Source organism: Leptopilina heterotoma, unplaced genomic scaffold (genome assembly GCF_015476425.1).
Source record: "Leptopilina heterotoma isolate Lh14 unplaced genomic scaffold, ASM1547642v1 Lhet_60, whole genome shotgun sequence".
Classification (NCBI taxonomy): Eukaryota; Metazoa; Arthropoda; class Insecta; order Hymenoptera; family Figitidae; genus Leptopilina; species Leptopilina heterotoma.
This window is the reverse complement of record NW_025111138.1, coordinates 1,063,639-1,090,899: the sequence shown is the minus strand read 5'-3', so window position 1 is coordinate 1,090,899 and position 27,261 is coordinate 1,063,639. Positions and strand designations below refer to the sequence as shown.

The 27,261-nt window shown below is 22.6% G+C and overlaps 2 protein-coding genes across 4 annotated transcripts in view; both read left to right on the top strand.

The window, feature by feature from the left end:
• LOC122509277 overlaps positions 1–27,261 on the top strand; it is a 199,094-nt gene that overhangs the window by 8,361 nt on the left and 163,472 nt on the right. The window lies entirely within an intron of this gene.
• On the top strand, positions 3,665–10,861 carry LOC122509278. 2 transcript variants are annotated; one of them, XM_043623216.1, is made up of 11 exons: positions 3,665–3,784; positions 4,607–4,725; positions 4,840–5,064; positions 7,331–7,468; positions 7,547–7,689; positions 7,752–7,818; positions 7,912–8,080; positions 8,201–8,439; positions 10,054–10,216; positions 10,305–10,429; positions 10,511–10,861. In XM_043623216.1, exons 1-11 carry the CDS (start codon positions 3,721–3,723, stop codon positions 10,859–10,861), a joined length of 1,803 nt encoding a protein of 600 aa, XP_043479151.1. In that variant the 5' UTR covers positions 3,665–3,720. The 2 variants fall into 2 exon arrangements, with proteins under 2 accessions (XP_043479151.1, XP_043479152.1); XM_043623217.1 differs by lacking the exon at positions 4,607–4,725 and having other exon boundaries at positions 3,669–3,784; positions 4,931–5,064.

Genomic DNA, 27,261 nt, shown 5'->3' with positions numbered 1-27,261 from the left:
TTTGTTTATTAGCTCTAATTTATTTATTCAATTATTATTTTTATTTGCTATATTTGTTAATTATTTCTACCATTATTATTTTTCTTTATTATTCTTACTTATTTATTTGTTTATTAGTTCTAATTTATTATTTACTTACTAGCAACAATTCGCGTGCTAAAAGCGCGCGGCTAACTTCTTCCTACCTTTTTTTTAAATAAAATTAGCAATTTTAAAAATATAATAGAATTTAAAAATTTTCTAATTCAAATTTTTGTTGAAAACACTAAAAAAAATTCAATTTTTGAAAAATTATAAATAATTGCAGAAATTCAATTATTTAAAAAAAAAAAAAATAAAATTCTTCTTATAAAATCCAACTATGTTCAAAATTTGAAAAAAAATTCTCGTAAAAATCCCAATTATCTTTGTAAATAACAAAATTCTTCTACAAAGTTCAACTATTTTCATAAATGTCAAAAAAATTCTTGTCCTAATTTCAATTATTTTCAAAAAATTTTCTAATTTCAATTATTTTCAATATCTACTATTTTAATAAAAAATTTCCACAAAAAGAATTCAATTATTTAAAAAAAATTTTAATAAAATTGTATGCAAACATTTAATTATTTTCATAAATAATAAAAATTTCACAGGAATTCAATTATTTTCATAAAAAATAATTTTAAATTCTGGAAAATAATTTTGATTAAGTTACAGTAAAACTATTCTTATAATATAAAATAATTATTTTATTATTTTGGTCTTCTTTAATTTATTAGAAAACATGAAGAAATCTTAATTCCTGTGGAAAATCCTGTTCCAAAAATAAGATTAAAAATAGGAATTGTGCAAATATTTTCCTTCTTTTTCTAAAACAAAAGCATAATTTTATTAAAAAAATTGTGATTCATAAACAAAAATAATGCAAAATAAATAAATTTTCTATTTCTTATTCACAGTTGTTTAACAATTTTTTAATTTTCTATAGAAGTAAAGAACAAAAATCTGCATAATTTCAATTTGACAAAACATAATATTTAACAAAATTTTAGTCTTCTAATGAAAAGAAGTGAAAAAATTCTAATGATTTCTATTTGTCATTACAATTTTTGAATTAATTATAAAATAAAAATAATTATATAACATAATAATACAATCTATCTAAAGTTAACAAAAAACAAAAGTATAAACAAAAGACAACTTCAGAGTGTGAGAGACAGAAAAAGTGAATGATTGAAAGAACATTCAAATTATTATAGTTAATTAATTAATTAATTTTAAAAAAATAAAATATAAAAACTGTTCTATAAGAGACAAGGAATGAATGAAAGAACATTTAAATTATTATAGTTAATTAATTAACTAATTAAAATTAAAATAATTAATTAATTATTTATTTTTATTTTCTTTTTATTAATTATTTCTACATATTTATTATTTTTCTTTTTTCTTTATTATTCTTATTTATTTATTATTATTTTTGTTTGTTAATTATTTCTACTTATTTATTATTCTTATTTTTAGTCATTTCTTTATTTGTTTATTAGTTCTAATTTATTTATTTACTTATTGGTTTTATTTATGTTTTTGTTAATTATTTCTAGATAAATATTTATTATTTTTTTCCTTTATTATTCTTACTTATTTATTTATTTGTTCATTAGTTCTAATTCATTTATTTGTTCATTTGTTCTAATTTATTTATTTGTTTATTAGTTCTAATTTATTTATTTGCTTATTATTTTTATTTCTCTTGTAATTGTTTCTACTTATTCATAATTTTTATTTTTTATTTATTATTTTTGTTTATTAACACGAAAAAAATTTTCAGCTCTTAATTTCACTATATTAGCGAAATTTTTAGTCAATTCAATAATTACTTTCGGTATTCTAGAGAAAATTATCGCTGCTCCAGGTGAAGCTTCCTTATTAATTGCTCTTCAAGGATTACAATTGTAATCTCTTTTTTATTTTGTAATCTAGTTTCGAAATTTTTTTTTTTTTAATTTGTTTTTCAAAACCAGTATATTTTCATAAACAAATAATTTATTTATTTACTATTTTTTTGCATGTGGAAAAAATAAATAAACCAACTTTTACTACGTACACAGTAAAATTAAAACTGTCTGAAAATTCTGCCAACTTTTATGTCAAGTTTTACTATTTCCGGAGTAAATTTTACTACTTCCGCAAGTACATTTCATTTTGTAATTAGTAAAAGTTACTTTATGTCTTATTCCGTGTGTATAAACAGAAAAATTATATTCCTACAGTACCGTCCGAAATTGTCAGTCCACCCATTTTTAAAGGAATGAAAAAAATTCTTTAACGTAAAATTCATGAAAACTAAAATTTTTTTTGGTTTATATTTTGTAAGAGGATAAAATTTTGAAAAGAATACGACCTCACAGAAGTCATTTGCCCAAAATTTGTAGAAAATATTCTTAATAATCGTCATTTTCAATGTTTTACAAAAATTTGAATAACTTCTAAAATAATGAACGCTTTTTAATAATCTTAGGCTTATTTTAAAGGTCATTTTCTACGGAATAAGAATTACTTATAGGCATTAACCTGTAATTTTTTACTTGGAATAAGCATGACGTCAAAGTTAGACAAAAAAATTCAAAAAATTTGAAATAATATTATTAAAAGAAAAATAATTTTTGAAATTCAAACATATTTTTTTATTAACTTTTCTTTAAAAATCTTCACCATATCATGTTTTATATATGTTCTAGAATAGTTTTTAGTACAAAAAATTTATTTCAAATTTTTCTAATTTTTTTGTCCAACTTTGACGTCATGCTTATTCCAAATAAAAAATTACAGGTTAATGCCTATAAGTAATGCTTATTCCGTAGAAAACGACCTTTAAAATAAGCCTAAGATTATTAAAAAGCGTTCATTATTTTAGAAGTTATTCAAATTTTTGTAAAACATTGAAAATGACGATTTTTAAGAATATCTTCTACAAATTTTGGTCAAATAACTTCTGTGAGGTCTTATTCTTTTCAAAATTTTATTGTCTTTCAAAATATAAACCAAAAAAATTTTGAGTTTTCATAAATTTTATGTTAAAAAATTTTTTTCATTCCTTCAAAAATGGGTGGACTGACAATTTTGGCCGGTACTGTAATTTTAGAATAGAATTATTTTTTGAATTTTATAATAAAACATATAAAATAATATAAAAAAATAAATAAAAATTTAATTTCCTGTAAAAATGAATAAATAAATAAATAAATAATACAATATTTTTATTGTATTCTTAAAGTGCAATTAGTTTATTATAATTAATTGTAGAACACCAATTTTTCTATCAAGAAAAATTATTTTTTTCTTTTTATAGAAAATTTAAAGACTACATGTTGTAATTTATTGTTAAGAAATGATTTTGGTTAAAACGAAGTTCAATCTAATTGATGTGATATATTAAATAGTAATTAATATTACTACACCGAAAAAAAAGTATTCTGAAACTAAGTATAAAATATTCTAGACTATTTTCTTTAGTGTATATTCTAAAACTTTTAGTATATTTCCATCAAATAGTTTCAATATTAGTTGATATTCTTAAAAGAAGAATATATTCTAGGAATTAGAATATATACTTGTATGGAGAGGCGTTATGCGCATGTGCAATCGGGCGATAGCAGAAACTTATTATAAAGTGCAGAGATTCGCGCGGGCACGTGAATGTTTATTTTCAATTTGTTTTATTAAAATACAGTTAATATGGAAGAAGTGAAAATGTGGCTTCGATTGTACGGGCTTTATGAATTAGAAGATCGTTTTGAATGTAAGTAAATTTTTATTGTATCACTCATTTAACTTGTACAATGCATTCAATTTCTCTTTCATTCATTTTGAGGTTAGAAAAGTAAACATTTGCACAAGCAAACTAGTCTTCTAGCATTTGTAATTTATTATTTATTTTAATTTCATTTATTTCTTTTTAAATTAATTAATTTATTTATTTAGATGATATAACATTTAATTGCAATTTTAATTTCTTTTCGTTTTATCTGTTTTTCTTACTACTATTTTTCTTATTACCTACTTTCTTGAAAATTTGTTTTTTGCTTTTTAATTGTGAGATTTTTTATTTGATTTTGTCTAGTCTTCTTGCACTTGCAATTCGTTATGTATTTTAATTTTATTTATTTATTTAAATGTTACAACCTTTAATTGTAATTTTAATTTATTGTCGTTTTATCTGTTAAATTTCTTACCATTATTTTCCTTATTACTTTCTTGGGAATTTGTTTTTCGCTTTTTAATTGTGAGATTTTTTATTTGATTTTGTCTAGTCTTCTTGCACTTGCAATTTGTTATGTATTTTAATTTTATTTATATATTTAAATGTAACAATTCTTACCATTATTTTCCTTATTACTTTCTTGGGAATTTGTTTTTCGCTTTTTAATTGAGAGAATTTTTATTTGATTATGTCTAGTCTTCTTGCATTTGCAATTTGTTATTTATTTTAATTTTATTTATTTAAATATTATAACATTTAATTGTAATTTTAATTTATTTTCGTTTTATCTGTTAAATTTCTTGCTACTATTTTTCTTCATACTTTCTTGGGAATTTGTTTTTCGCTTTTTGCTTGTGTTAGGTCAAAAAATAAACACTATGAAGAGGTTGCGTGGTTTGAACGAGGCTTTGATTAAAGAATTCGTTCCAGAAGTTGGACTTCGTTTAGATTTAATAGAGTGTCTAAAATTAGAACATGAGGTATTTAAATTATTATTGCAAATCGACATATGATTGGTTTTTTAAGTATTTTAATGCTATATTTATTTATTTGTATATTTTATGGTGTCAAAATTATTTTGATTAAATTTACAGGTTGAAAACGGAGATTTCAGTTCCGCAACCGACAAATCATTGTTTCAAAGTGAGAAGGACGAATTAAGAGACTTAAATCCATTGATTACAGTGCCAAGTACGACAGACAATCAAGAGGAAATTGGAAAAAAAATTAATAAACCGACATCGTCGAAGAATGTTAAAGAGACTGAAGAATTGGCAGTTTCAAAGGAATCGCAAGAAATTACAATCAGTGATGAAGAGGTATTGTCTAAAGCGAATCATTTTCGGTAATTATTCCTTGTTCAGGGTGGCCACCAAAACTCGTGAATAAAATTCACGTCTATTTCCCGGTTTTTTCAAGGTTTCTAGGAAATTTTCAAGGTTTTTTTGTTGGTTCAAATTTTACTATAGTAATACTTAAAAAATTCAACTACTTCCACATTTTTAATTATTTTTTATTGCCGAATTTTTTATAGGCTTTTCTTACGATTCTGAACAATCAATCGTATAGATTTTAAAAAATTCAGGGTTGCCACAAATATTTAATTTTATTTTTCCCTGACTTTTCCCTGATTTCCAGACAAAATTTTCACTTTTTCCCTGACCATAAAGAATATTCTGATTCCCTCTAAAAATTATTAAAAACATTCTATTACATTTACTTACGAATTTCTTAAATTGTAAAATTATTCGCAAACATCAATAACTAAATTTTTAAATAAGTATTTAATTATTATTTTTCCATAGGAATTAAAATTCTTCAAAACATTCAAATTCAAACATTTTTAAAATTAAACAATTTATAAGAATCAATATTATTATAAATCATTCATGTTTTATAAAAATTTTAATTTCCATAAAATTTTTCAAAAAAAAAAAAATTAAATTATTTACAAAAATTATAATAATGGAATTCTTCGCTGAAATTCAAAAATTTTCAAAATTTACATTTTTAATACAAGTTTTCAAAAGAATATAATTATTTAAATAAAATGTAATAAAATTCGTTGCATAAATTCAATTATTTTTACAAGTAATAAAATTTTCCACATGAATTCAATTATTAAAAAAAAATTGATAAAATTCGTTGTAAGAATTCCATTATTTTCATAAATTATAAAATTTTTCTGAGGATTTCAATTAATTATAATACAATTTAAATTGAATTCCTAGAAAAATGGAATTATTCTCTTAATTTTTTTGTAAGAATTTAATTACATTTCACGAATATAATGAAATTCTTCGTTGAAATTCAAAGATTTTCACAATCTACTTTTTTAATAAAAGTTCTCAAAATAATTCAATTATTTAAAAAAATGTAATAAAATTCGATGCAGGAATTCAATTATTTTCATAAATAATAAGATTCTTTAAATTATTTCAATTATTTAAAAAAAAATTTGAAAAAATTCATTGCAAGAATTCAATTACTTTCATAAATTAATAAAATTCTTCACAGGATTTCAATTATTTTTAATACAATTTTAAGCAAATTCTTTGAAAGAATTCAATTATGTTCTATGTATTTTATCAATTATGTATTTTTAAAAATTCATGCTATAATGCTTTTAATATTCAATTATTATCTAAAATTTTAACTAATATTCATTTTAAAATTAATTTTTATTGGAAAATTCTACAAGAATTCAATTATTTAAATATAAAAATAAATAATTTATTGAATAAATGAATGTTTATCGAAACTAAATTATCATAAAGAATTTTATCAACAAATTTGATTTTTGTCGAGAAATTTTAATAAAATTTTCAAGAATAATAAAATTTTTCGAGGAATTCAATTGAAATTGTATTAAAAATAATTGAAATTCTATGATGAATTTTATTTATTAAAATAATTGAATTTTTGTAAAAAATGTTATTATTTATGAAAAGAATTGAATTATTGCGAAGTTTGTTTAAAATTTTATCAAAATTTTTTTTTTAATAATTGAATTCTTCTGAAAAATTTTATTAAAACTGTAGATATTGAAAATCATTGAATTGAGAAAAATTTTTTGAAAAAAATTGAAATTTTGCAAAGAATTTTATTAAAATTTTTGAAAATAATTGAAATTTGGAGAAGAATTTTATTATTTTTAAAGATAATTGAATTTTTATGAGAATTTTTTTAAATTTTTGAACATAATTGAATTTCTGCGTAGAATTTTATTACTTTTGAAAATAATTGAATTTCTGCAATCATTTGCAACTTCTCCAAAATTCAATTTTTTCCAGTTACTTAAATAAAAATCCCTGATTTTTCCCTGACTTCCCTGACCAATTTTACTTTCCCTGACTTTTCCCTGAATTCCCTGATCAAAAAATAAAATTTTGAAAATGGTCAAAAAATTTTTTTTTCGGTTTTAATAATATATAGTACTAAAATTCAAGGTTTTTAAAAAAATTCACGTCCAATTCACGGTTTTTTCAAGGTTTGACAAAATTCACGTCCATTTCAAGGTTTCAAGGTCTGGTGGCCACCCTGATTGTTTCACTTTTTTATAATATTTAATTTTTCAAATTGTAGAACTCTGCAAATATAAATAAAGAATCTAATACGAATAAATCACAAAGCAAGAAAAGAAAACGTTCGGCTGGATGTGATGAAAATAAACAGAACAAACATTTAGCTTCATGGAGTGCAACCGAGTTTCTTAAGAATTTGGTAATTAAAATTTTTAATTGACTTATACATTAAATATAAATCTTTAAATTGAAAAATATAATTTAAAAACGTTTACAGGATTTACATAAGTATTTAAATGAATTCTCAATTACATCACAAATTGCTGTAGAAAATTATGAAAATAATGGCTTCTTAATAGAATCGGATAGATCGCACATTTGTGATGCTGTAGCTGAAGCTATTCTGAGGAAAAATTTTACGTAAGTTAAATATGGCAACATTTTTGTAATAACAAAATACTTTTAACTTTTTATGTGTTTAGGCCAGGTCACACTGAGTACAAAACTGCTGCAACAAAAATTTGTGAACTTTTTCCATGCGAAAGTGAGGTAATTATAATAATTATTATAGTATGATTCTTAAAAAATAATTCTTTATACTAGAATCTTTATTATACATCCTTTTTTCTGTTTCTATTGTAGGAAATTTATTATAATCCTCCAGATATTGCACATCGGAATGCTTTCGGCAAATTGCCGAATAAGATTAAAAACATCAAATATCAATTGGCAAAACAGGGGAGTGGTTGTCCTTCCACATCAGGCACAGAATCGACAAAATTAAAATTCACAGAACCTTCTCAATTAACAGGTATTTTAAAAATGTAAATCTATAAGAACATTTTTTTAATAATTATTTTAAAACGTTCATATAATTAAAAATTAAATTGTTAATTAAATTAGTAAATTAAAATTAAGTTTTATTTTTCAGGGAGCAGTGACAATAATGACGACGCTGTTAAAGCAGCTATTTCTTTTCTAAAACACGAAAGTTGCGATTCATGGCCCGTATTGCTTAAAAAATGGTCTATTACACATGCCTTCAGAAATAAAAGATTAAAAAGTAGCAGACCCACAGAAAATGTAGTTGATAATGCAGAAGAACAAAACTATATCCAGGATTATTTTCAAGAATGGACAATTCTAGGGCTTGCAAATGGATTTTCATTGGTAAGAATAATAAATGCATTTAAAATTCATTGATTTTATTAAAACTCTTAATTCTTTTTAACTAATTAATTTAATTTTTAAAAAATATTTTTTTATATTAGGCTTCACAGTCTGTCCCCTATTTCCCTAAAAGTCCCCCTTTTTTAATTCAAATATTTTCATAAATAACATTTAATTCGTCACACAAAATCAATTATTTTCAAAAATGTGTTTGAAATTTTGCAAAAGAATTCAATTAGCTTGATAAACAACAAAATTGCATAAATTCTTCCCATAAACAATTATATTAAGGAATTTTAATAAAATTCTTTTCCAAAATTCAATTATTTTGATAAATATAAAAATTCATCACAAGAATTCAATTCCTTTGAAAAGTAATAAAATTCTTTGCAGAAATTGAATTATCATTATAAATAGATAGCGAAATTCTTTTCAAGAATTAAATTATTGTCGAAATTTTTTTTTAATTCTTCTTAAGAAGTCAATTATTTTCAAGATTTTAAATAAATTTCTTCACAGGAATTCAAGTTTTTGAAAAATAAAGAAATATTTAGCAAAAATTCAGTTATTTTCAAGATTTTAAATAAATTTCTTCACAGGAATTCAAGTTTTTGAAAAATAAAGAAATATTTAGCAAAAATTCAGTTATTTTCAAGATATTAAATAAATTTCTTCATACGAATTGAATTTTCTTCAAAAATAAAGAAATTTTTGGCAAAAATACTTTCAAGATTTTAAGTATATTTCTTCTCATGAATTCAATTGTTTTCAAAAATTATTACTTAAATTCTTCTCAGGAATTTAATTATTTTTAAAAGTTGTTAATACAATTCCTTGTAAAAATTAAATTTTAAAAAACATTCAATATTATTTATTTTTGTATTTAAATAATTGATTTCTCGTAGAATTAAATTATTTTTTTTCGTACTTTTAACTAACAATTCTGTAGAATTAATCTATTTGGAATAGTTGTACAATTCTAGTTAAAAATTCTAGAATATGTTAATTGAATCGAAATCATACAAATAATTTTGAAGAAATTACGGTAATAATATTCTTGAAATAATAAAATAATGATTTTGTCAGTCTGTCATCTTTATGTTTTATAATAATATTCTTGTGAGTTGTTCAATTTGAAATTTTTGAACAACTTAATTCCAATGAAAAAAAAAAGATTAAATATTTATTTTAAATAAAACTATTGATGTTTTCAAATAAATTTACGTCTGAAGAAATTTGTAAATTTTAATAGAACTTTTTTTGAGTATCTAATAATTTTTAGAGTAAATCAAAATATTCTTTAGGGTCAGGAAAAAATAAAGTGAAATCTTAGTAGCAACCCTGTATAAATAAATTATATTTTTATCTTAATTTAACCAATTTTATGGTCCCCTAAAAGTCCCTTATTTTTAAATTTTCAGTCCCCTATTTCCCCTAAAATACATTTATAGGGTCAGTGTGAAGCCTGTATATTATTTTTAAATTCTTCTTAGTATATTGGACAATGTAATGTGCTTCGAATTTTAATTTTCCTATTGATATATTTAAACTTAAATTAAATTACCTTAAAATTGATTAACAATAATTTGGTTAAATTTTAATAAATTTTTTTAGCTGGATCAAGATTTTAAAGAATTGTTCCCTGGAAAAGAAGACGGTTTGCTCGCCCGATGGGAAACTAGAAAAATATTGATTGTTAATCTGATTAAAAAAGAAGTAGCTAAAACAGATTTGCACACTTTGAAATTATTGAAGGATTATGACGCCGCTCCAGAAGGTATGTTGCCCAAAGAATATGCTAAAAAATATGTTAATAAAATAATTATTTATATAAAAATAATAATATATTTTAATTTTGTGAAAAGGAAAACGTGATTCAATAATTATTCACATGTTACCATCTTTACTATCAAAAAGAATTCGCCGCAAAGAATCATCTGATGTGACAACATTTGCAGAAGCAAGAATATCTTTTGTTCTTCATGTTAAGGTGAGATTGCACAAATTATTGAACAAGTTATTATACAAGTTAAAAAAAATTACATTCATATAATATGCTTTTTATTTGTAGATTCCTGGAGATTTGCAAAGATCCGTGGAGCAACATGCCAAGAAACTAAAAAATCTCAATTTGAGTCTTCAACCATTCATCATATTAGTTGGACCAACTTTATCGGAAATTTCTGCAAGTTATGTGCAGATAAATGGTGTACGTTACCTTTTGAGGACACCGATTAAGGCTCTTGATGTCTGTTTTAAATCACATTTCGCTCTCGACGCTGCGTATTTAACACCGTGCAAAGCTGTCTTTTACTTTATCCAAAATTATTTCTTCGATATTTATTTAAAGGGAGATGAGAAAATACAGAGAGTGAGTGCAGTCATTAGTTCACTCAGAGGATTGGGACAGCAACAGAAATAAATCACCAAAATGTACGTGTGCAGTGAATGTGGATTAATTATCCCTATTATTAATGGTTTATGTAACCACTTGAAAGTTATACATGGCTTTAATGTTTTAAGTGTTTTTAAATGTGGTCAAAATGGCTGTGACAGAGAGTACGGCACTGCGAAATCTTTCCGAAAACATTTAAATCGGGATCATCCTTTTCCCATTCAACATCAAGAGGTAGAAAATTTTGAACAAATCGATCTTAACAATCCTGAAAGAGAAGTGGAAGATTTTGAACAAATCGATCTTAACAATCCAGAAAGAGATATTGCAATTGTATTGCCCGTTGAAGGTAATAATGAAGAGCATAATGAAATTGATCGGGCACCTGCAACATCTGTGATTCTGAGAAATACTTTGTATAATTCATCTCTGGCCTTATCAGCAAAACTTTATTCGTCTAATACTTTAAATAGAGCTCAAATTCAAGATGTGATTGATTATATGAAAGAATATTCTTCGAGTGGCTTTCTAGAGGACCTTAAATCAAGAGTTGATAATATGCTACGCGACACTAATCAAAGAGAGGAAGATGTTCGAGAGTTAAATCAAATGTTCTCAGTTCTGCAAAATCCGTTTTCTAAATTAGAAACCGAATACTTAAGAATGAATGCTCTTGAGGATCATGATTGTTACATTCGTCCCGTATCTTATATCATCGGACCTGGAGAAAAAATTAAAAATATTAATGGACAAGCTGTTGTAACTCCATTTGATTTAACCGGACAGCATATTCCTATGCAACGTGTGCTAAAGTCATTTTTCGAACTACCCGGAGTACTTGATGAAACTTTAAATTATATTGACAGTTTGAAAAACTCAAGAAAATTCACAAACATTATTCAAAGTCCTTTATGGAGAGAAATAGAAGAAACCCATTTTCAAGGAAAGACAGTGTTTCCTCTATTCTTATATTTTGACGATGCGGAACCCGACAATCAAACTGGATCACATTCAGGGGACCATAGTATAGGTGCTGTTTATTACGAAATCCCATGCATTCCGCAACATTTACTTTCGAAACTGCAAAATATTTTTGTATCGTCAATATTTTTGAGTAGTGATCGCGTTTTGTTTAATGAAGAAGCTTTCAGACCCTCTCTTAATGATTTAAAATATTTAGAAGAAACAGGTATTCTTATTCAAACCGAAGAAGGCGAGCGTCGAATATTCTTTGCTTTGTGCTTATTACTAGGAGATAATAAGGGCTTTCAATCCATTAATGGATTTGTCGAATCGTTCAACGCCAATTACTACTGCCGTTTTTGCAAAGAACATCGAACTACAATGCGACAACAAAAAAAAGAGAACCTCGAAATGTTAAGAAATATAATAAATTACGAAGTAGATTTACGTACTGATAATTTCTCTATTACTGGTATAAAGTCTCGGTGTATTTTTAATAGTTTATTTTCGTTTCATATTGTTAAAAATCTGATGGTCGACATTATGCATGACTTATTTGAGGGCGTTTGCCATTATGATCTATGTGCAATTTTGGACTATCTTATTTTTTTTCGCCAATTTTTCACACTTCAGACTTTAAATGAACGTATTCAAAATTTTAATTATGGGCCTGACTATGGAAATAAACCAACTTTGATCACAAGAGACCATATTAGAGGAGAAAAGTTAAAAATGTCTGCGTCCGAAATGATGTTTTTTGTTAGAAATTTCGGATTAATGGTCGGCGATTTAGTTCCGGATAACGACGAAGGGTGGAAACTGTATAAAGTTTTAATTGAAATTCTAGATTTTGTATTAGCTCCTTTTGTTATAAATAATTCAAGCGTCTACCTAGCTAATTTAATTGACGTTCATCATGCGATATACACTGGATTTTTTGGAAATACTCTAAAGCCAAAGCACCACTTCATGGTGCATTACCCTCGTCTTATGCAACTGGTTGGCCCCTTAATACATATTTGGTGCTTCAGATTCGAAGGCAAACATCGTCCAGTTATAAAACAAACCGCGAAATCAATGACATGTAGAAAAAATCTTCCTCTATCAATTGCGAAACGCTACGCGTTAAATGTTTGTGCAAAATTTCTCTCTAAAACTGGATTTCCTCATGATATTGAATGCAAAACAGAAAAGTACACTATAATCGAAGCAGAAAACTACGAAAATTTTCAGCATATTTTACCTGTTCAACATGATGATTTATTAATTGTATCAGAAATATTTATTCGTGGCACGTGTTATAAGCAAGGTTTTATTTTAGCAATACGCTACGAAAACGATTTGCCATTATTTGGCGTTATAGAGACTATTATAACTCCTCAAGAAAATGGCAATACACAATTTATTTTAACTGCATTACATACTGTTGGTTTCAATGATCACTTACACTGTTACGATGTCACTCCGACACAAACGTGGTTTTTATCTTCATATAATGAAGTTTTGTCTTTTCACCCTTATTTCCTTCGCACAGGGGGTGATGGAAACCAATACATTAGCTTTAAACATTTATTGTAAAAGATTTTCTAATTTTGAATAAATAATTTTTAATATTATTTTAAGTGTCTTTTTTAATTAAATAAAAATATTTTAATTTTTTGTCAATACAATATTCTATTCCTCTAGTTAGAATATTCTATTCTTCAAGTTAGAATATTCTATTCTTCAAGTTAGAATATTCTATTCTTCATGCCAAAATATTATCATCGGTAGGTGAAGAATATAATACACTTCCCATTAGAATATATTCTTGATCATTAGGTGAATCTCCTCTAACATGTAGAATATATCCTTGGCACCTATTTTAGGGGGATGTATTCTTCATGTTAGTGGGAAATACTAAGTTTCAGTATATTATTTTTTCGGTGTATATTCATATGTTATTTTTCCTCTAAGTATATTGTCAAAAAAAATATATTCTATAAGCTTGTATAACGTGTACAATGGAGAAAAATTAAATAAATAAAATTATTTTTTTCTTTCAAGAATATTTCCCGATATCGCATTTTATTTATTTCTTTATTATTCATTTTCCGTTTGTTTCGCATTTGTTTTTTTTTATTTGTATATATTCTAATCGCATAAGAATAAATTCCATTGGGAAATATTCATAAGAATAGAAGCCAATATTCTTGGAATAAATATATAGAATTTATAAATTTAGAATTTTAAATGAAATTATTGTTTCGCTATTTTCTTTTATTTGAATTTAGAAGAAAACAAACTGGAATCTAATTTTAGAAGAGAAAATTTTCACTGTACCTTCCAGACAATAGGATAAGATACCCGCACATTTAAGTGCATATATATAACTATCAATATAATGATAACTCAACGATTCATTTACGCATCCGTTCTAGATTCGATCATCGTGATTTAAATTACGTCTCTGCGAGTGTGTAAATTATTTTGCACATCGACGCGGTTATCGTGATTGCAATCTATAAATTCGGAGTTATTACGAGAGGAAGTTGCCAAAAAAATTGTATGCAATTTTTTATATACCTATATATATATATATATATATATATATATATATATATATATAGGATTTAAATGTCGATAACAATTATTGTGTTCGAAAACAAAAGATTGTATTTTTTTAATTTTTTTTTGTTAAAACTTTAGGAGTTTGCAAAATATCTAATTATTAATTAATATTTGTTTTATACAGGAAGAAAGTATTTTCATTGTAAATTAACATTAATATAAATTAAGAAATAAAAATATTATAGTTAATATTAATATTGATTATTAAATAAAAATATTACATTTAATATTAATATTAATCAGTAAATAAAAAAAAATTATAATTGATATTTGAATTAATTGAAAAAAGAATTTTAATAATAAATTTTTAAATAATTGAACTCTTTTGACGAATTTTAAAAAATTTTTTAAGAATAATTACATATTTCCAGGAATTCTATTAAAATTGTATTACAAATAATTAAAATTCTGCAATGAGTTTTACTATTTATGAAAATAATTAATAAATTAAATCTTTGTAGAAAATTTTATTATTTATGAAAATAATTTAATTATTGCGAAGGAATTTATAAAAAAATTTGTAAATAATTGAATTCCTGTAGAAAATTTTATTATTCATGAAAATAATTGAATTATTGCGAAGAAATTTATAAAAAAAAATTGGTAAATAATTGAAATCCTGTAAAAATTTCTATTATTAATGAAAATAGTTGAATGTTTGCGTAGAATTTTATTAGAATTATTTTTTTATTTTTTTGGAAAACTTTATTAAAATAGAAGACATTGAATATTGATTATTTTTAAATTTTTATCGTATCGAGTAATTTTTTTTTTTATTCCAACCAAGGAAAAATAAAAAGAAAAAGAATTCTTTAGGATTTGACAGCAAAAAAAAAGCGAAAAATGTGTCGCGAGAAGAAAAAATGTTTGACATTTCCAACTCTAAATACAAAAGAAAGACGAACATAAAAATCCAAACCAAATAAAAAAGCGAGAATCAATAACAATAATTGACAATGAAAACAGAAAAAACACAGTTTTGTTAACTAGCGAATTTATATTATGAAGTTTAATTAATTAATTTCAAAAAAACTTTAATACTGTAATAATTTTTTTTTGTAACTTCTAATGAAGTACACTTCGAATCGAAGTTTTTACAATGAAAAAAAAAATTACTTGATAATAGACAAGTAATCGGTTCTTTGAATTAAATAAATTTTTCCTTCAGTGTATTTTTAATAAATTACTAATTTTAATACTTAATTTCATAAATTTTAATTTTTTTCGCACTTTTTTTTAGAATATAATTTTATTTGTGGATTTTTATAATCCATCTGTAAATACTAGATAAACAAAGAATAAATTTATTTATAAATAAAAAATAAATAAAGAAAAAAAACACAAAATTTATTGTTATTGAAATATTGTGTATTTAATCCTATTTATTATAAATATTTAATATTTAAATATATTACTTCTAAACATTTTGTTTTCGCTTTTCTATATTCATTTTTTCTTTTTTTTTTTTTTTAATAGCTGTGAATTTTCCTTAATCTTGAACAATACTTTTTACTCATAGAGAATTCTTTACACGAGAGATTTTTACATCTGTAGTTTAGTCACGTGTGTAAATGTTCGTATCAATACCGAACTGCAAAATGTCAGAAGAGGATTGTCCTCTATATTTCTGTGAAATAAAAAAGATTTTTTTATGAAAAAAATAATTTCAAACAGAAAAACTTGCATTTTAACAATTAATGATAATTTTTTTTTTGCAGAAACATTGTTAATTATGCATTAACAATATTAAACTAGCGAAAATATTTAAAATAATTTGCACTTTAATTGTTCATAATATTTCGATAATTAATTAAAAAATAATTTAATTGTATGATAGTAATAAGAATAATTTCTTTATTATTGTTATTATTAAAATTAAATTAATAAAAATATTATATAATTAATTAATTCTGAAAAGAATTCTTAAAATTGATAATAAATTCTAAAAACATTGAAACTAGATTTTTATGATTTAAAATATATTTTTTTTGTTTCAAGAGTAGAATTTTTGTTGCAAGAATTTATTATAACTAGAATTTACTAAAATAAACGACACAATTTTTTTCAAAAATGCAATTTCTTCTAGAGAAATATTGTAAAATAAATGCTAAGTATTTATTATCTCAATTTCGCAGTGAATGTATATATTTACATTTTTTTTCGGTTTTCTATATAATACACTTACTTAAGAAAATCGTGTGACTCGAGGAAAAATTTATTTAAATAAATAATGAAAGGAAACATTATTACTAAAGTAAAACGTAAGACTATAAAAGTCCTCCTTCTCCTCTTTCTACTCGAAATGGTTGACCTATTTTCAAATCCGGATCAAAGGTATTCAATTTACAAAAATAGCGTTTCATTCACTGAAAATGTCGAGTTAGTTTTCAGAATCACGATTTGCTTTCCCTTTCAAAATTAAGCTTTAATTTCATCGAATATTTAATCAAATTTACAATCAAGAAAAGAGCGTCTCATAATTATTTCTCTCCATCCCCTCTTTATTTCCATGCTTATTATAATATAAAACCAGAGCGTTTAATTACATTATTAGCAAGAAAATATTTTTCTCACTTTTAAATGAAAATTAAAAAAAAAAAAATTTTTTAAAACATTGTCAAAAAGATAACAAAAAAATTGCCAAAAAAAAGAATGAAAAAAAGAATGATACAATATATTTGAATAAAAATGTAATTTTTGGACAAAAGGAAAATTTTGCTTCGCTTTTTATAAGCCATGACTTTTTTTTTGTATTAGAGTTAAAAAATGTAGATGTCATTTCCTTTTTATTTTTTCTCTCTCTCTCTCTTTCTCTTTTATTTTACCATGGAATAAAAAGTAGAACTTGAACGAATTTTTTTTATGTTCAGGTTTTTTTTTGCACCTTGGATTAAAAGTTGCACCGCTTTTACGTACATACGAAATTAAATCAAAATAATTCATAAATTGTGTGAAAAAAAAGATTAATGTTTTTATTATTTATATAAAATGCGACTAAATGAATTCGCGCGTTAATGTTACAATTTTTACATTCTTTCAAATTTGTGGATTTTTTTTTTTTTTTGTATAAACATAAACAAAACGGAATTTTTCATCTGAAATGATTTATATTATTAACACTCCAAATAAAAAAAAAATGAAGGAAATAAAATAATTAAATAAATAAAAAATGAAAAATTAAGAATAACTATAGTTATTAATTTATTAATAATAATTACTATATTATTAATTAAATTTATCAAGCTATAAATGTTAATTAACAATAATTTTATAATAAATTAACTTTATCACTCGTCGGTATTTTAATAGTACAGCAAATGATACGCGCGCTAGCGCGTGAAACGTGATATTCAATTTATTATTGTTATGCAAATTACAAAATTTTTTATTTTAAAATAAGTTCATAATCAAAATTTTTAAAATTATTATTTATTTTGTACTTATTAAGTACAAAATTAATTATTATTGTTTATATTTTCAAAAATTTTAATATAATTCTTCGCAAGAATTCAATTATTTTTATATAAATAATAACATTTTTTGGAAAAATTCAATTATTTTTATAAATAGTAAAATTTTTAGCAAAAATTCAATTGTTTTTAACGAAATTTTAATAAAATTTCACAAAAGAATTCAATTATTTTCTAAAATTTTAATAAAATTTCACGGAAGAATTCAATTACTTTATATAAATAGTAAAATTCTTCGCAAGAATTCAATTATTTTTATAAATATAGTAAAATTCTTTGCAGCAATTCAATTATTTTCATAACAATTTTAATTGAATTCCTCGGCAGAATTCAAATATTTGCAATTATTTCCTAAAATTTTAATAAATTCTTCGAAACAATTAAACTATTTTTATAATTACCTACTAAAATTTTTTGCAGGAATTAAATTATTTTAATTACACGAAAGAATTTAATTATGTTAAAAAATTTCCATAAAATTCAATTTCAACAAGAATTTAAAATTTTCTAAAAATAATTTAATTTATCTCAAAACATTTTTAAAAAATTCTATATGAAAATTAAATTACTTTCAATGCAATTTTTAAATATATTCGTCAAAAAAATTAAAAGAATTTAATTATTTTCAAAAAATAATAAAATTCTTCTGATGAATACAATTATTTTGAATTTATGCTTAATTTTAATAAAATACTTTACAGAAATTCAATTATTTTCGAAACAACTTTAATTGAATTTCTCTAAAGAATTTAATTATTTTGAAATATTTCTATAAAATTCTTCAAAACAATTCAATTTCTCCTAAAACTTTAATAAATTCTTCGATCATTTCAATTATTTTTATAAATAGTAAAATTCTTTGCAGAAATTCAATTCTTTTCAAAACAATTTTTTTTACTAGAATTCCTGAAAAGAATTGAATTGAGGCCTTGGATCCAATAACTCGCCCGACGCTCGAAGGCACGCGCTAATGCCAGTCGGGTAGCAGTGTGTGGCCCAGAGGCGCTCACTGCTCACTGACTGGCAGTTGCGCGTTCCTCCGAGCGTCGGGCGAGTTATTGGATCCAAGGCCTCAATTATTTTCATATATTTACATAAAATTAATTTATTTCCTAAAATTTTTTAAAAATTCTGCGGAACAATTCAATTATTTTTATAAATAGTGAAATTCTTCGCAAGAATTAAATTATTTTTATAAATAATAAAATTCTTCTCAGGAATTAAATTATTTTCAATACAATTTTAATAAAATTCTTCTTCATAAAAATTTAATTGCTTTTAAAATTTTCAATTAAAATTATTAAAGAAACTCTATTATTTTAAAAAAAAATCCAAAGAAATTCTTCAAAAGAATTTAATTAGGATTTTTTAAAATTTTAATAACATTCATCGCGAGAATTCAATTATTTTCATAGATAAAAAAATTCTTCGAAGGAATTCAATTGTTCTCTTGAAATTTTTTGATAAGATTCTTTGTAAGAATTCAATGATTTTCAATACATTAATTTTAAAATTGAAAATATTTACAAAGAAAAATTTTAAAAAAGGTAGAAAACAAAAACTGCGAACAGATTACCGGAATACAACGATTATAATTAGGTATTTTAATTAATTATTATCAATTATTAGTCACTAATTATTAATTATACGAATTATTAATAAGTATAATTATTTAATTAATTAGCTACTTTAGTCTATAAACTGAAAATAAAAATTAATAAATTAGTTATTTTTAACTAATCCTTAGAGAGTATTCCCTCTAAATTTGAATCAGTTATAAAAATAAAGAATTTTCTAATTTTAGTTTAAAAAAAAATTTTAATTACGCAAAATGAAACTTTTGAACTGAAAAAATAATCTCATTATAGAAGATACTAATTATCCTCAAATGAAATGTACAACAATCGCGGAATTTTATTCTTATTTTACTCTCTACTTTTTTATTTCAACAAATAGTTGCAACATTTTTGCAATACAGTGTAAATTATAATTAAAAAAATAGTTAAACCACAGATAAATAAAATTAATTTAATAATAATTGTTTTTTCATTGCAAGTATATGTTTTAAATAAAAATAATAATTTTAATAATAATACATTTTGTAAATTAATAATAAATAAATAATTACTTAACAATGATAACAATATAAATAAAAGATGTTTAAATTCATTTGTTTGGCCTAATGGCTTACGTCATTAGGTAAAATAAGTGAATTTAAACATCTTTTATTTAAATACAATTTATAGCTTCCAAAAATATAATAATCAATTTTTAATTTTTATTAAAATGATTATTATTATTAATAATAACAATTAATAATAAAAATTAAAAAATCTAATATAACTTTTCGTTCAGTTTGTAAGTAATTAAAAAAATATTTAACAAAGAAAGTAGACATTTTTTATTTCGAGTGTAAATATTTTTTCTAATTGAAAGAGAAAAAAATCTGGTATAAGAGAATGTTTTTCGTTTTTCTTTTTTTTTTAAAGGAACTTATTAACGAGACCTTTTTCTATTGAGATGTTATACGATGAAGACCAACAACTTGGTAATAACTATTAGGGTGATGCGTATAAACTACTTGAAGCTGTTACTCACCAAACTTTCCTGTAATTTGCCAAAGTTACTGCGAAGTTTCAATCATGCTTGATAATTTTATGGGAACTTTGAATGCTGCCTAACGAAGATTGTATCTGAGGAGAGAGTGAAAGAGAGAGAGAGAGAGAGAATGAAGAGAAACCATATATGTGTTTTGTATGAAAAAAGAAGAGAAAAATTCGAAAGGAGATACAACTTTGAAATTGTATGTACATATACGAGTATGAATGTATAGTTCATATCTAACCCCTATATGCACATCAAGTCGCATATGAAAAGACAAATAACAAGTAATATGCATAATATGAGAATTGTTGCATTTCAAACTTTTACCGCATATGATTTCTTATTTCTTTATCGCATCGAGAAAAATGGTCTATATTCTTTATAAAGTCTTGCTTTTATTTTAAAAAGAAATTTTCTTGTTTAGAAACTTATTTTTTTCATCTTTTTAGCATTACGATGTAAAAAAGAAGACAAAAAAATTCAAAAGAAAATTATTATTATTATTCAATAGTAATTTAATTATTATTCATTTAAATCTTCCATTTTAGTTAATTAATAAATTGCCTCGTTTCGTTTTAATTAGAAATAATAACTGAATGTCGGTCCAAAATTTTGGTGTTTACCTTTTGCTTCTAGAATCACTGAAAAAAATATTTTTATTGTACAAACATTATAATATATAATATTTTTGGTTATATAAAAAATAAAATTAGTCTTTTCATTGATTGCAGGGCTCGAACCAATGAAAGTATTTAAAAATACAGACTTTACGGACCAAAAATAAAAAATTACGAACCAATTACTGACAAAAATGTAACCAGTCCGAGTTAAATAAGAGAAGATTTTACTTAAAACTACAAATTAAATTTTTTCATAACTATAAAACATGAAGATATCTATAACTCCGAGTCTTCGACTCGGAATTATCGATTTCTTCATGTTTTATAATAATTAAAGATGACCGAGTGATAAAATCATTATTTTATATTAAAAGAATATTGTACTTCTTCAAAATTATTTTCATCATTTCAATTCAATTATTATTTTCAAAATTTTTCTACTAAAATTCTACTTTAGATCAATTATTTTTAATAATTTTTGAAAAAGTTCTTTGGCAATTATCAACTCCATCTGTTTACAATATTCACTTTCACGAAATTTCAAATTATTCCTAAATTCTTCAATTATATCCATATTAGAACAAAAAACATCAAATAATAGAAAAAAAATCAATTAAACTTTTTCAAAAAAATTAATTTCAAAATTCAATTATTTCTAAACATTCCCACTGTATTGCTTTTAATATTCAATTATAATCTACATTTTTAACTGAAATTCATTTTTAAATCAATTTTTATTAGAAAATTCTACAAGAATTCCATTATTTAAATATAAAAGTAAATAATTTATTGAAATTTGAATTCTCTTGGCAAATTTTAATAGATTTTTTATAAATAATAATTTCATTATTCGAGAAATTTGAGGAAAATTGTATAAAAAATAATTGAAATTCTGTCAAGAATTTTATTAAAATTTTTGAAAATAATGGAATTTCCCAGAAAAATTTTATTATTTATAAAGATAATTGAAATTTTGACGAGATTTTTTGTAAATTTTTGAATATAATTGAATTTCTGCGAAGAATTATATTACTTATTTGAAAATAATTGAATTCTTTTGGGAAATTTTATTCAAATAGTAGACATTGAAAATCATTGAATTTTGACAAATTTTTGAAATTAATTAAACTTTTACGAAGAATTTTTTAAAAATTATTTTCAAAAAAAATGTGAATTGTTACAAAGAATTTTATTAAAATTTGTTAAAAATAATTTAATTCTTTGAAGAAATTCAATTAAAAATGTATTGAAAATAATACTTAAATTCTAATAAATAATTTGTATCAAAGGTTTTTAAAATAATTGAATTTCTTTGATTTTCAATAAAACTTTAGGAATAATTACATTTTTTGAGGAATTACATTAAAATTGTATTAAAAATAATTGAAAGTTTGCGAGGAGTTTTATTATGGATTTATTAAATTGAATTGAATTATTGTAAAAAATATTATTTATGAAAATAATTGAGTAATAATTTATGAAAATAATTTGTTTATAATTGAATTCCTGTGAAATTTGTATTATTAATGAAAAATAATTGAAATTCTGCTATTAGTTTTATTATTAGTAAAAATAATTCAATCCCTAAGAAGAATTTTATTATTTTTGAACAATATTTAATTTTTGCGAAAAATATTATTACTCTTGAAAATAATTAAATTTCTGCAATAATTTTTAACTTCTCCAAAATTAAATTTTTTTCTAGTGTTTTTAACTTAAATTCTTCTATAAATCCATTATATTTAATAATTTTTGAAAAACTTTTTGAGAATTTTCAAATTTATTTGTTTTACAATTCAATTTTACCAAAATTTCAATTATTTGGAAATTCTTCAATCAAATATCTATTAGAAAATAAAAACTTGAAATAATTTTTAAAAAATTCAATTAAACTTTTTCAAAAGAATTAATTATACAGAATTGTTTGTTAAAAATATGAAAAATTATGAATTTCAATTACTTTAATTTGAAACCTTTTCAAAATTCAATTATTTATAAAAATCCACGTTATAATGCTTTTAATATTTAATTATAATCAAAAATTTTAACTAAAATTTATTTTTTAAACAATTTTTAATAGTAAATTCAACTAGAATTCAATTATTTAAATACAAAAATAAATAATTTATTAATTTAATGTTTCTTACAATTAAATTCTCATAAAAAATGTTATCAACAAATTTTTAAATAATTAAATTCTTTTGTCGAATTTTATTAAAACTTGCATGAATTCGATTAAAATTGCATTAAAAATAATTGAAATATTGCAATGAACACAATTGAATTTCTGTAAAGAATTTTTTTGCAATTAGTAAAAGGTAACTAATTATCAATAAATAATAACTAGTTATTTGTAGAAAATATCTAAAAGTTAGTAGAAAATAAGTAATTACCAAAAGAAAATAACTAATTATCAGAAGAAAATACTTGATTATAGAAAATTTGTAACAGTTTAAATTCAGGTAATAAAAAAAGAATAAAAAAATTCCTAATATTTCCATTAATAATTAATATAAGAAGAGAAGAACGAAATTTTAAATAAAAAGAAGAAAAGAAAGAAAAGATAAAGAAAAGTAGAGATAAAGGGAAAATAAAATAAATTCCTGTATCGAATCAATTAAAATTTTCTCATTGACAAATGAAAAGCACTGTTTATCGCAAAAGAAAAAGATGAATTTAATAGTGAAAGGATTATAATCGAAAACTTCTCATAAAAAAAATGAAGAAGAAGAAGAAGAAGAAAAAGCGTAAATTCCTTTTTTCTTTCTCTATAAACGATAAAGTTTCGCTTCTTTAAGACAATTGTGTTAAAAGAGGTTGATAGTGAAGAAAACCCAGAAAAATTCCAGTTATCACTATGAAAAAAAAGGTAAAAGGAAAAAAAAGGTTACTTCCCTGGAGAGAATAGAAACTACGATCTTGGAATAATCTTCCCTCTGAATAATAATGAGAAGCGCAATACATAACTTAGAATTCTTAATATTACAACCTACCAGACAAAAGAAAAATTATAGAGTAAAAATAAATTTTCATTTTTCTATCTAAAATTATTGCAAGATTCTTCATTCCCTCCCCCGAAATTCAAATTTTATGAACATTCGATCAAAAGAAACATTTCGTAATTTTGTTATTTTTTTTTATTCCACTCTATGAATACATCAGCAATCAAGGGAAATATTTCGGAAATTTTTTATTGTATCGACAACAAAATTTGTAGATAAAAAAAAAATTTCTTTTATTTTTAAAATTTAAGGATGAAAAAATTTCCTCTTCAGCAAAATCAAAATTTTTAAATATAATTTTTTTTATCTTCATCTAAAGCTTACTTGTCAGCAAAATTCGGAACATTTTGCTCTTATTTTTTTCATTTACTTACTTTTACTCTCTCAATTTAAATTAGTTATAATGTTTTCTAATTTGAATTGACTAGAAATTTTTGCTTTAGAATTAGTAAATTTACTAACAAATAATGTCTACTAATTTTTTTGCTTTTGAATTAGTAAATTTTACTAATAATAATTAATAATTTTTACTAATTTTTTGCTTTTGATTTAGTAGATTTTACTAATAAATAATAATTACTAATAAATAATCAATTTTTTGCTTTCGATTTAGTAAATTGTACAAATAAATATATACTAATTTATTTTTAGTAAAATTAACTAATTAAAAAGTAAAAAGTCAGTCACTAATTCAAATTACTAAAAAAATTTTACTACAGTAAATATTGAGTCACTTATTTAAATAGATTACTAATTTTATTTTACTAATTAAAATTAGTAGTCTAATTCAAATTTAGGAGACGCATGCTTATTCCCGAAATCTTTTTTAACCAAATAGTTATTTGATATAAAACTACTTAACTTAAAATTCACATAATATGCACATTATTTGACATAAATTTCATTGCACACAAAAACCATTTAACATAAATATCATTTGTCATAGAATTCATTAAACAGAAATATTATGTTACATAAAACTCAGATAACTTAATTCCCATTTGACATAGAAATTATGTAACATAAATTTCTAATTGACATCCAAATCATTTAACATAAATTTCTTTTGACATAAAATTCATTTAACGTAAATTTTATTTGTTATAAAATTCATTTGATATCAATTTCATTTGGCATAAATGTCATTTAACGTAATTCTCATTTGACATGAATATCATTAGACATAAAATTAGCTTGACATAAATTTCAATTGACGTGAATATCATTTAACATAATTATTATTTAACGTAAAATTAAATTTATACAAATTCCATTTAACATAAATGCCATTTAACATAATTCTCATTTGACATAAAATTTACTTGACATAAATTTCATTTGGTATAAATCCCATTTAACATAATTTTCATTTGACATATAAAGTTCATTTGATATAAAAGACATTTAACACAATTCTCATTTGTCGTAAAAGAAATTTAACAAAATTCTCATTTGACATAAAAATCATTTTACACAAATTACATTTTACATAAAAATATCGGCGCCAATTTTAAAAGTAACCAATTAGATATTATCAACAACATTGTGATTCGCCAATTTTGAAATTCGCGCCTATATTTCTATGTCAAATGATCTTTATGTAAAATGAAATCTATGACATCTCAATTTTATGTCAAATGAGAATTATGTGTAATGACTTATCCGTCAAATGAAATTTATATCAAGTGAACTTTATGTCAAATGAAAATTATGTTAAATAGGATTTATACCAAATGAAATTTATGTCAAGTAAATTTTATGCCAAATGAGAATTATGTTAAATGGAATTTATGCTAAATGAAATTTATATAAATTTAATTTTACGTTAAATAATAATTATGTTAAATGATATTCACGTCAAATGAAATTTATGTCAAGCTAATTTTATGCCTAATGTTATTTATGTCAAATGAGAATTACGTTAAATGACATTTATGCGAAATGAAATTGATGTCAAATGAATTTTATAACAAATAATATTTACGTTAAATGAATTTTATGTCAAAAGAAATTAATGTTAAATGATTTTTATGTCAATAGAAATTTATGTTACATAATTTTTATGTCAAATGGGAATTAAGTTATCTGAGTTTTATGTAACATAATATTTCTGTTTAATGAATTCTATGACAAATGACATTTATGTTAAATGGTTTTTGTGTGCAATGAAATTTATGTCAAATAATGTGCATATTATGTGAATTTTAAGTTAAGTAGTTTTATATCAAATAACTATTTGGTCAAAAAAGATTTCGGGAATAAGCATGCGTCTCAAATTTAGATATAATTGTTTTAAATTGTTCTTTACTTTCTAAATTTTCTTTATTTTTTCCGTAGGTATTTTCTATTATTTATTTTCTCTCAAAATTTAAAGAAAATCCCCCTTTCCAGCAAAGTCAAAACTTTGAGTATTCAGAACTTTTCAATATAAATTCAATTTTTTTCGTCTTTATTTAAACTTTACTTGTCAGCAAAATGCAAACAACAAATCTCTTAAAGAAAATTGAAAAAATTTTCTTCAAAAATTATTTTCGGGTGACAAATATTTTTTATACAAAGAATAATTTTTATGGAAATTAGAAAAAAAATTTTACTTGTCAGCAAAATGCAAACAACAAATCTCTTAAAGAAAATTGAAAAAATTTTCTTCAAAAATTATTTTCGGGTGACAAATATTTTTTATACAAAGACTATTTTTTATGGAAATTAGAAAAAAAAAAGAAAAAGTAGAAAAAATAGGGGATTAAATCAGAACTAGTTTACATAATGTAACGTTCGAATAAAAAAATTAGTACATCCGTCATCTTTAAATTCTCGTAAAATCAAAAGACATACGACAGTTATATTCCTATGATTGAAGTTGCATGCCAGGTGAAATCAGAATTTACACAGAAATCCGTCGTCTACACGGTTCATTTCATTTCGTATTCATTGAATTGACTTTACTACACTGACAGAAAATCCTCATGAAAATTCGCGCAACCGTGGCTTCTCCTTCGTTGAAATTTCCATTTGACGAATAAATGTATACCTATATATATGCACACAGAGTAATAAAATTTTAGCATCAAAGAAAAATAGCTAACCAGCGAAAAAGATTTTTATCTATATATCTTTCGATTGATTTGAATTTTCTTTTACTGTCTCTGTGAATGTTA